Source organism: Crotalus tigris, unplaced genomic scaffold (genome assembly GCF_016545835.1).
Source record: "Crotalus tigris isolate CLP2741 ecotype Arizona unplaced genomic scaffold, ASM1654583v1 scf7180000017601.7605149639:7615979, whole genome shotgun sequence".
NCBI classification, from domain to species: domain Eukaryota; kingdom Metazoa; phylum Chordata; class Lepidosauria; order Squamata; family Viperidae; genus Crotalus; species Crotalus tigris.
Window position 1 is genome coordinate 6,514,259 of NW_024096505.1, and position 11,783 is coordinate 6,526,041.

The window sequence follows — 11,783 nt, forward strand, 5'->3', positions numbered from 1 at the left end:
AGGCTAAGGTGCATGCATGCCACTTGTGCCAACGATCTCGCCCAGAGATGCCCCAAGCTCCCGTGCATAGATGGGAGGAAACGCAGTCCCCATGGTCTAGGGTGCACATTGACTACGCTGGGCCCTTTCAGGGCCAGTTCTTCTTGGTCCTTGTTGACAGCCATTCGAAATGGCTTGAGGTTGTACCTGTCTCATCTACCACCACTGCAAAGACTATTCAGGTACTGAGGGGGATTTTTGCTGCACACGGGCTGCCAGATGTCATTGTGTCCGACAACGGCCCTCAATTCACTTCCTCCGAATTCCAAGCTTTCTTACAGGCTAACATGATTCGTCATGCCACGTCTGCACCCTTCCACCCGTCCACCAACGGTATGGCTGAACATATGGTGCGCATCACAAAGGACGCATTGAAAAGACTCACCTACGTGGACTGGCATCACAGGTTGGCTGACTTTCTCCTTTCTTATCGCACCACACCGTCCACTTCTACAGGGAAAAGCCCAGCTGAACTTCGTTGGGGGCGTCAACTTACTACTAAACTTGACCGGTTGCATCCGGACAGACTGCCTTCATCTACCTCACATCCTAGGGCATCTAGACAACTACTTGTGGGTGCCCCGGTTTGGGCTCGCAATTACGGGCCTGGTCATACATGGGTCCCCGCTTCTATTTCCAGGGTCACAGGTCCTCTCTCCTACGAGGTAGCCCTGGACAACGGTCGTGTCCTGTGTCGGCACATCGACCAACTCCGCCCTCGGCGGGACTTTTCAGATGAGACTCCTGGGTCTTTTCCAGGGGGGGAGGGGGACCCTTTGGAGCAAAGGGAAGGGCATGAGCTGCTGCCCATCTCCACTGATGGAGCTACAAACGGCCCATCCCAGGGTTCCGCGAGAGCTCCGAACAAGAATTCTACGAGCCTACCTAATTACCAGGCATCCACGCCTACTCCAGCCAGGGAGTCACCCCGGGGGCATACTCACTTTCCACACACATCACACAGCACTCCAGTCACGAAGGATACCCGGGGGCATCCCAACAAATCATTCCCCGCAAGAGAGCTGGCACACAATCCCCAAGGTTGGCCTGACCTTACCCCAAATCCTACAGGGGGTCAAACATACAGGGAGGTGGTCGAGGAACCAAGTTCCGACTACAACACCTCTAGCCCAAATCAGGGAGTAACTGAGTTTTGGGAAAGTACAGAACCCCACACAAGCCCGGACACAGAACGGGGTTCAGGGAATGGACAGCCTCCTGACAGGTCTTGGATGGACCTAGGAGGTTCAACAGAGACGCCCAGCAGTGGCTATCACTTCAAGGGGTCCGAGGGTCTACAGCTAGGCAGGTCAACCAGGTCACAAAGTGACAGAAGCCCTGGCCTGACGAGCCCGGTGGGCGAGCAAGCAGGCCAGGCAGCAGGGCACAGTCCTTGGAAGGCACCAAGGCAAAATAAGGAGAACAGGCTCACATCTCCCTCCAGTCAGGGAACTCATGCTAGTAACCCAGAGCTGAGAAGGTCACAGAGAGCAAAGAAGTCTCCTAAATACTTAGCGGATTACATAACATTGCTGGCTAAACAAAAGCCAGGTAACGATAGGAGCACTGAGAAGCAGAACACTGCATAAAATAAATGATTATATGTTGGTAGTAGTTTTAGCCCGGGGGAAAGGGGTGTTATGTCCCGAGCCTTGCAAACCGCTCGGGCGTTTGCAGGCAGTCCCGGGCAGGTGCAAAGCTGCCCGGGACCAGACAGGCTGTCGCAAGCGCTGTGCGCATGCGCGGGTGCTGGCGCAGGAAAAGTATCGTATTTACCCAGGAAATGTCTATATAAGAAGTTGGGAGGTTTTGGGAGCTGCAGAAGCCATCTACTTGTAAGCTGAACGCAGAATAAAGAAAATTGAGAACTTCAACTGCTTCTCGTGTCTGCTTCCTGCCACGGACTCAACACTTACCACACACAGACATCTAAGAAAGTGCAAAAAGTTCATTTCAAAACTGCATGGTTGTTTTCTTAGAAATGTCCTCTTATTTCCAAGACAAATTCTAATAGCATGAAACACCCAACGAAGAATGCAAAAAGGATTAATAAACCAGGTATGTGATTTATTTAATTATTAATGAAGGCTTCCAGCATTGGTCCTGGTTGTCATGGCAATTAGGACTGCTGCTAGCTTCCAGAAAACATAAAAGAACAGCAAGTGCAAGGCCGCACATTCCTTTTAGTCTTGCTGATTAGCCAGGCTGTCAAAAGAAAGGAAAGGAAATCAACAGTTAGAAGACAAGATCTACAAAGAGAAGAAACGTACAGCGAAACTGCTCACAAGCTGCAAATGTAAGTACTCTTTATTTTCAAAAAAAAAGTGTACATTGGTTATTTCAGAAAGAGAGAAAAGAAATGTCTGGTGCTAAGAAATAAGCTGTTCCACGTCAGCAGCATTGCATCACAGTCAACCAGAAACTTCTGTTGTCAATGGAAATGTAATTCTGAATCTTGAGTTTTGTGCTGCTTTACTATGAAAAGATTTATAAGGTCTTCTAAATAAGAACAAGCTTTTTTCACATCCAGATGTAGAGGCTTGTACAAAATAAATGGCAATCCAGAATTGTTGCTGTAGGATGTATGTATCTATGGTTATTTAAGATGATTTATAGGAACAAAAACCAGTATCCCATCACCTCTCTCCTGTAGTCAACTGCCACCCCAAAAACACTTTTTGAAATACTATGGGATATGGAGAAAGGCTGCTGGAAGAAGAGTAAATGGGAAACATTTTTTTTCCATTAACTTCCTTAGCGATCTTCTACAGATTTAGCCAAAGAGAACTTTCCTTAGTTCAGCTGAGATCAGTCATAGGCTGATGGGTATCAGACAGCAATTGTCTGAGGCTCTAAGCCTGATTTGATGTGTCTTTAAGCTGTTCCACGTCAGCAGCATTGCATCACAGTCAACCAGAAACTTCTGTTGTCAATGGAAATGTAATTCTGAATCTTGAGTTTTGTGCTGCTTTACTATGAAAAGATTTATAAGGTCTTCTAAATAAGAACAAGCTTTTTTCACATCCAGATGTAGAGGCTTGTACAAAATAAATGGCAATCCAGAATTGTTGCTGTAGGATGTATGTATCTATGGTTATTTAAGATGATTTATAGGAACAAAAACCAGTATCCCATCACCTCTCTCCTGTAGTCAACTGCCACCCCAAAAACACTTTTTGAAATACTATGGGATATGGAGAAAGGCTGCTGGAAGAAGAGTAAATGGGAAACATTTTTTTTCCATTAACTTCCTTAGCGATCTTCTACAGATTTAGCCAAAGAGAACTTTCCTTAGTTCAGCTGAGATCAGTCATAGGCTGATGGGTATCAGACAGCAATTGTCTGAGGCTCTAAGCCTGATTTGATGTGTCTTGTTTTATTCTTGAGGAACCTGCCATTTCTTATCTCACTTTCTTTAGAAAACCCCTATCCTGACTTGTAGAAGCACAGGGGTAAAAAAGGATCTCCCTAATAAAATAGTAGGATTATAGTTTGCTTCACTTATATAACTTCCAGCTCTACTAATATAGTCAAAGTGCTATTCTATGCAGTTATTTAGCTCTGAAATGGCTGTAATTAAAATGAATATTTTATAATTTTTTTGAAAAATTACAAAATTGATTGTAACAAATAGAGATTTTTATAAGTATTTTTCTGGAAGAAAGTCCCTTTGAAGTCAATAAGACCTATCATGGACTAATTTGGACTGCTTTCAACAACATGAGCTTTAAGTAGGGTTGTACTATTATTTTTTCGGTCTGTTTAATGGATTAAGTTAATAAGAATATGACCAAAATAAAGTTGGTGCCCTGTTAAGTGTGCCCTGAATAGATGATAAAAAGTAAGTATATTATGCAATAAATAGATCATTTTCTATGATATGATTTCTATGGCATGATGTGATACTTGTGTCTATTGAATAGACACAAGTATCACAATGAAATAAAATTAATTCTATAAGAATTATTGATACCATATTCCAGTTTTAGAACATTTTTAATGTTGCTTTTCTTGAATTATTTGCCAACTGCTAAATAAATCCTTCAAACAACATGAAAGAAAAAGCAAAGTAAAATTGAAATATGTTCCAACTGATTGCAGAACAGAAGGAATTCCCAGCAAAACTCAAAGTGCTCATTTTCACCTTTCAAAACTTTTTCCTACATACTGCAGTGAAGGTATATCGATGAAAATCAGTTATGTCAGTTTAAGCCACAACTACAAATACTTAGAGCTGCCAGATTTGGGAAGGGGGGGGGGAACAGGGAGGGAGGTTTGTTTTCTTTGTCTGTAGATAAATGTCTTGAGGAATTACTAAGGAAGCTCTGTTTCTTGCCCAGATGAATTTATCCTATGCTGTAAATACACAAAGAACCCAACTTCAAACTTCGATGAAGTTCCTATGAGAATAGATGCTATGCTAGCCAGAGTTCATGAAATACACCAAAATTTAGGATTAAATTTGAATATAGTTGCTGTTTACTATTAGATAAATAGATAGATAAAGATATAAAATTATTGGGGATAGCAGATGATGCTATACTATTGGATAAATAATATTTAATATAACTAAATTGTGAAAAGGCAGTCCAGTTGCAGTTTTTTTCAACATCCAGAAACTCTGTACCTACTAATTTAAAATTTTATTTCAGTAATCTTCTGAAATAAATATTTAAGATTTATATTTGTTGGCATTAGCAATTAACCCTACATCAAGCAATTTTTAAAATGTGCTATAAAAATATATTTTAAGGCCTATTGAAGGATACTTTGTTAGGTGTTGCACTTCACTATACAATAAGTTAGTTGCCATTTTTTCAATATGCCGTTCAGTGATTAAAGTTTCCTGGCATTTTATATTAAATCTTTTAATTTTGAATACCTAACTTGCTCAATCTCAGCTTAAAGGTCTTCCACTATCGGTACAAATATTTTGTGGGAGTGACAGGCTGCTATGATACCACATGCTTTAAAACAAACATTGGCATTTGCAAGTTTATTTAAAAGAAAACTAATTCCAGGAACTGAATATGAGGCCTGTTTTTTTCCTATATATCTTATCTAATTTTTAAAAGAATACTGTATTATTTTAAAATGTTTTTAAGCATAATAAACTATTGTGTGATTAAACTATGACCTAAGCATCTATATCAAAAAGCATAGCTACGATTACATAATGTTCTAAAAAAAAACATTGCCACTATGATGTCACTATGAGGTGGGCAATAGTGTAAAGAAAATGAAGAGAATATTTTAAATGAATCAAAAATATGTTTTACTCTTCACCTATGGGTCAGGGAGGAGTGTTAGGGGTCAGTATACTTAAGAAGGGTGCATGGGGAGGGTTGCAAGAGTGTGTGAGAGGTGCTGCCTGGCTTGGGACAGCGTACATAGAATGCAAGTCAGGAAAGGTGCCTGGGGGTGTGCAAACAGTGCCATGTAGGTCATGGAAGGTGCAGAGGAGGGAAGGTGTGGAGTGAGGAGGTGCGCAAGAGGTGCTGCATAGGTTGGGGAAAGCATGAGGGGACAGTGCAAAGCGGAGTGGGTGAATGGGGTGTGCATGATAGAACAGAATAATAATACATGGGATGCTGCTTGTTTGGAATAAGACTGAAGTTGGTGACCTTCAATCTCAACTCCCTTTTAAATTCTTTATACAAAGTTTACAAAAGAGTTGCAAAAACTGCCTACAGAAACAATGAAAATCTGTCTATCTCATGAAAGCTTTTGGATCAGCCCCCATCCATAAGTAGAAGACTACCCTTTTTGAAACATCATTGCAATGGGAATAAGTTCTGATTACTAGAAATTTGCCTGTAGAGGCAAAATACAATTCCAAATATTTCAGTCAAAAACTATAAATCAAGGATGTCACTGCTGTCTTAATTCAGTTAGTTATTTTCCAGCCATGTAACTTTTCCAAGAATGCATGGAAAATAAGGTAACAGAATGTTACGACTGTTTTAGAAAATGATTGAATGGGGTTACTATTGTACTTTATTTTTAAAAAAGCTGTTGTGTAGATATTTGGGTTTCCTGGGTTTTTCCTGGGTTTCTGTATTTTCTAGTGGGCTGGAGAATTCTACTAGTCACCAGCCTGTGAAAAAATCAGCGCAACTACCATACTATTGATACAAAACTGATGCCTAGTGTACATTGTCCCTTGCTCTGGGTCTGAAGTTATATTTCGCAAACCCCTTGTAGATTATATCTTTATTATTGTATTTTTTCTTTTAGTTTTTAATGCATTATCTTTTCTTACATCCTGCCAGCCTGGAATGGAGTAGCATAGAGATTTTAGTAATAATAAATAAATAAAGCTTATTTGTTTTTCAGATCCCCTGAAGTAGCTGCATATGGTCCTTACATATACTTATATAAGACATGTTTCACTATAACAGTCTTTGAACATCTCTGACCATTACCAGGCAAACAGATATGCATCAAGCTTAACCTCAAGAAAAGTTCTGGAAAATTGGTTCCAGGCACATCTTTCATCTGATTATTATATTTAAGCCTGCAAGAGAGTTATACTGAAACCTACAAAGGAAGGAATACAGCTCTGCATTAATATTTGGACGTATCCAGCCTTTTTTTAAATCCTTGCAATGATCTTATCAATTAGATCACTCTTTCCCTCAAATTTACAAAATGAGAAATGAAACTAGAAGACAGTGACTTACAGTCCCGATGGAAGCAAAAATGAAAAATGGGAAAATTCCATTAAAGAAATAAGGATTTCGGCTTGAGTTTAATCCATTTCTGTGCTGTAAAGAGGATAGAATAAATTTCCAAGAACTATTGAACCCAACTCTCAACCATTTTATTGTACTCCCACATATAAATGGATGTTGTTTTGCTTTGGAGCAAAACCCGTTTTCTGATTTAAGTAAGTGAGGGCCTAGAGCTATCAGTGCCACAAGAATTATGGCTTTTTCAGCCCACAGGAATAATCTCTTTTTGATTGGTCTGTTAAGCTTCTGTGTAGATAGTTTTATGTGCAGTGAAAAAAATAACACACTTATTTTTACCAAAGAAAATACAATTCGTAAATGCATGTGTCCTCCTGATACGATTAATGATTGTGATTATAGCCTGGCAAATCTAATTTGTAACTGTAAGACTGTTTTGCCCTATACAGTAGACAAAACCTACTACGATAATTTGGTAATTTGGTTCACTGAAACTGATATATTGAGAATCTTGTTCAATGTTACATCTGTGCACAATCTAAAACTCTCACTCTGTGGCACTATTCCTTTGACGACAAAATATTTGACTATTTGGGGATTACAAAAATTACAGATAAGAAGTGAGAATAATAGCCAAATAAAACAGCAAAGTTTAACAATCTCTACTAGCTGTGACAATGGAGCCCAAGGCAAGTTGAAGATGTCATACAAAGACAAAAACATGATTACTCATGTTGCTGTTTTAGACACATCTCTTTTCAATGGCAGTGGTCCATTGAAATCATACAGTGTAGAAAATATTTCCAACATTTCAGACCAGTTTCCACATTTGGACAACTTTTTTACTCCAAGTAACAAAAGTTGTATCATAACATTCATTTATTAGCACACAAATTTTGGCCATTTCTATAATGTAGAAATTATAAAATGAGTCATCCTGAGATATTGTAGAAACTAAGCTTCTGTTGCTCCTTATATTACAAAAATAAAAAAATAAAATAACAGGGAGATAAATTACCTTTAGTCATAATAGCTCCTATTTCAGTATAATCTATAGCAGCGGTTCTCAACCTATGGGTCGTGACCCCATTTGGGGTTGATCGACCATTTCACGGGGGTCGCCAAGCAAGGCTGTCCGCCATTTTTTTCCCCTTTCTGATGGGTGCCTTACCTCCATTGAGCTGGGCCAGCTGGTGGCCCAGCTGGTGGTCGGCCTGCTCTGTCTCTGCCACTTGCCAGCTACGCCTCGTCCGGCGCAGGGGGCGGCACCACGCATGCATGGCGCTCCTGGGCAGAGAAAGTCCTTGACTTACGACCAGTTTAGTCCTTGACTTACAACCGGTTTAGTCCTCGACTTACAACCGGTTGGGGGTCGCGGCATTAAAAAGGTTGAGAACCACTGATCTATAGAATGCTATAAAAATCAAGCCTTTAATGCTGATAAACAATTATTGTTCAAGTAATGTTACATTAAAAATGTAGGCTAATTTATTCCATATAGGCATATGGAAGTTAAGATTTAATTCTTCTGAGAAATGTACCTTTTGAGTTGCATATAGCCTTCCTGATACTTTCTGTGTGCCCCTTTGAGTCAATGTTGACTTTTGGCAAGTACTCTGGACAAGTCCCTGTAGTTTTCTTGGCAAAATTTTGGAAGTGGTTTGCCATTGTCTTCCTCGTAGGACTGAAAGAGAGTGGCTGACCAAAGGTCACCCAGTCTTGATGACATTTGTGATCCTTTGTGTCTATAGTCAGATTAAAACTCAAAGTGTTCCAGTTTCTAGCTTCATGCCTTTAATCACAACATTAGCACTCTATTTTTATACCAGTCAGAAAAGAAATTCTTCTATTAAGCAGTTTCTTCACTGAGTCTGAATGGTTATACAATTACAGAGCAAGCCAGGCCGTTATTCCATTATTTGAAACTGACTTTATATTGTACTTGTTCCAAAATTATTAATATTTGTAAGTCTGAACAAAATAAGAGACAATAGTTAGTAAGCCATGTTTGTTTGTCAGCTCATAAAGGTAAAATTGGTGTGTGGCCAAAAATGTCTTTCTATGAACCTGGTTTTCCCATTGCCAAATTTGCACAATTCAATTTACTATATGTTTACAAAATCAATATATTTGATAGTAATTCCTAGCAAATATTCTAGTCCTAAAAAAAATATTCTAGTCCTGGAAAACACCTTTGATATATCAGGCAAGACTTAAAAGAAACCATTTAAATATAAGTATACTGATCTAATAAATCCTTTAAATTAGAGAATAATATCCCTAAAAATGATTTTTTTAAAAAAAAATTCTGGATTTCAACATTTCAGCAAGTTTCATTGTACACTGTAAAATGTAGATATAAAAACGTTGCTGTTTTGTAGAACAGAAAAATTCTCCAGAATCTTTTTATTCCTACTGTATCACACATGGCCACAGATGTTTATTAAAATTTCATTCTAAAATCACATAATTCTGAATTTATAAACATTCTTGAGAACATATTTGAAAAATGCACAAATCTGCTTTTGCATAATGGATTGCATTGGCACATAATTAAAATGTTTGCATTAAAGATTAGTATTACTTAAAATGGAATTGACTAATACCTTCTAAAATAATCTGGTTAAAAGCTAGTGTTGTATGAGTGGACTTATAAGTATACAATGAACCCTGTTACTTCTACTACAATCCCATCCTATCTTTTAAAAATGTTCATTTTTCTAATGAAAACCAGTCAGGGAAGACACGTTATTAATTGCAATACAATTCATTAGAAATTATTAAAAATATAAGTACCATATTTAATCCCACATAAAATATTCAGACCATATGTTACAGATGCAATGTTTGTAAAGAATCCCATAATGATATGTTCCTTATTCCTGTATTGATGTATCAACCCCACTTTTCAGTCAGCCACATTAAAAATCTTTCTAATCAACATGTAGGTTGAGGGTAGGCAAACTCAGTTACCTGTAGTCTTCAGCCCGTTAGAAAACAAAATTATACATATTCAATGCCAGAAAATATATTGGAGTAATAACTAGAATAATTAAGGTAATGCTGAAGTTTGCTTAACTAATGCATTTCAATGAAAGAAATAACTAGTAACTAGTAAAAACCCAGAAGGCAGGACTTACTGCAGATGGTTATGTGGTAATTATTACTGAAAGGCACTGAAATTTTAGAAAGGCATAATTAAATCCCATAATAAGGAAAAAATGACCCAAAGATTCTGTAGCTATGTGCGTAACTTATATTTCCCAGAAAAATGTCAAGAACTACTGGAATAGGAGCTATGCTGTTGGCTCAACAGTAGTAACTGCGAGACGGATCTTGGAATTCTAGTTGATCATCACTTAAATAAGAGCCAGCAGAATGCTGCAGCCACCGAAAAAAACAGTGCAATCCTAGATTATATTAACAGAGGGATAGAATCAAGATCATGTGGAGTGTTAGTACTACTGCTTTGGTAAGACCACACTTGAAATATTGCATCCAGTTTTGGTCACCTCAATATAAAAAAGATGTTGAGGTTCTGGAAAGAGTGCAGAGAAGAGAAACAAACATGATTAGGGGATGGAAGCTAAAACATATGAAGAATGGTTGCAGGAATTGGGTATGTCTAATCTAGTGAAAAGAAGACCTAGGGGTGACATGATAGCAGTGTTCCAATATTTGAGAGTCTGCCATGAAGAACAGGAGGTCAACCTATTTTCCAAAGCACCAGAATGCAAGACATGAAGCAATAGGTGGAAACTAACCAAGGAGAGAAGCAACCTAAAAATAAGGAGAAATTTCCTGCAGTAAGAACAATAAACCAGTGGAACGGCTTGCCTTCAGAAGTTGTGAATGCTCCAACAGTGGAAGTTTTTAAGAAGAGGCTGGACAATCATTTGTCTGGAATTGTATAGGGTCTCCTGCTTGAGTAGGGGGTTGAACTAGAACAGGGCTTTTCAACCTTTTACCCATTGTACCACTTTTAGGATATGGCAACATCTGAGTACCACCAGTTGCCTAGCAAGGGGTCAGAAACCTGATGACCAAAAAAAAAAGAGAGGAAAAAAGTGATAAAGTACAGGCAGTCCTCGACTTACAACAGTTCGCTTAGTGACTGTTTGAAGTTACAATGGCACTGAAAAAAGTGCCCTCCAAGCCACAGCCGTGCAAGACACTTGCCTGCCCACCCGGTGACGCTCTTCCTCCTGTCCGAGGTTTTCATTGTTATGAGCATTTCTGTTGAGAATTGGCAGTGGGGGTGGGGTGAGGGGTGTTTGGTTTTTATTCCCCTCGTCTGCTGGGTGGTTGCAGCAGGTTTTGGTCACTTCACATGACCCTGGGACACTGTGACCGTCATAAATATGAATCAGTTGCCAAGCATCTGAATGTAAATCACAAGATCCTGGCAATGCTGCAACATTCCAGCTGATCGGCGCTTCTTCTGGGCTCAACAGAAAGAAGCACCAGGATCAGTGCTGCTTTTCAGCTGATTGGTGCTTCTTCAGGGTTCAGCAGAAGCACCAGGATCAGCGCCAAGCTCCAGATGGACCCTGGCGCTGATCCTGGCGCTTCCATTGAGCCCTGACAGCCCCAAAGAAGCGCCAATCAGCTGGAAAGCGGCACTGATCCTGGTGCTTCCGCTTAGCTCTGACAGCCCTGCAACTCCAGCCATCTCTTGCTCAGGCTTGTGTGGTGCTGCCACCGGTTCAGCTCATTCCCCTCCCCCGCTACCACTTTTCTAGGATGGTCGCATACCACCTGCCAGGTGCCAGTGTACCACAGGTGATACCTGTACCACTGGTTGAAAAGCCCTAAACTAGAAGACCTCCGAGATCCCTTATTCCAGGGGTGTCAAACTCAATTTCATTGAGGGTCGCATCAGCATTGTGGTTGTCCTTGGGGGGCCGGATGGGTGTAGCCAGGGTGGGTGCGGCCTACCTGGTGGGTGTGGATGGAGTGGGTATGGCCTACTGGGTGGGCGTGGCCAGCTCTATATCAAGCTGGATATGTGAAGTAGGTGAGGGCCATTTGCTGGCCACTTCCAGGTGATGG

General features: G+C 39.9%; 1 protein-coding gene across 1 annotated transcript; it reads left to right on the top strand.

The window, feature by feature from the left end:
- Positions 1 to 2,196: 2,196 nt before the first annotated feature.
- CUNH21orf62 (chromosome unknown C21orf62 homolog) lies at positions 2,197 to 7,897 on the top strand. The gene is made up of 2 exons (XM_039368008.1): positions 2,197 to 2,335; positions 6,376 to 7,897. Exon 2 carries the CDS (start codon positions 6,967 to 6,969, stop codon positions 7,615 to 7,617), a length of 651 nt encoding a protein of 216 aa, XP_039223942.1. The 5' UTR covers positions 2,197 to 2,335; positions 6,376 to 6,966; the 3' UTR covers positions 7,618 to 7,897.
- Positions 7,898 to 11,783: the final 3,886 nt, after the last annotated feature.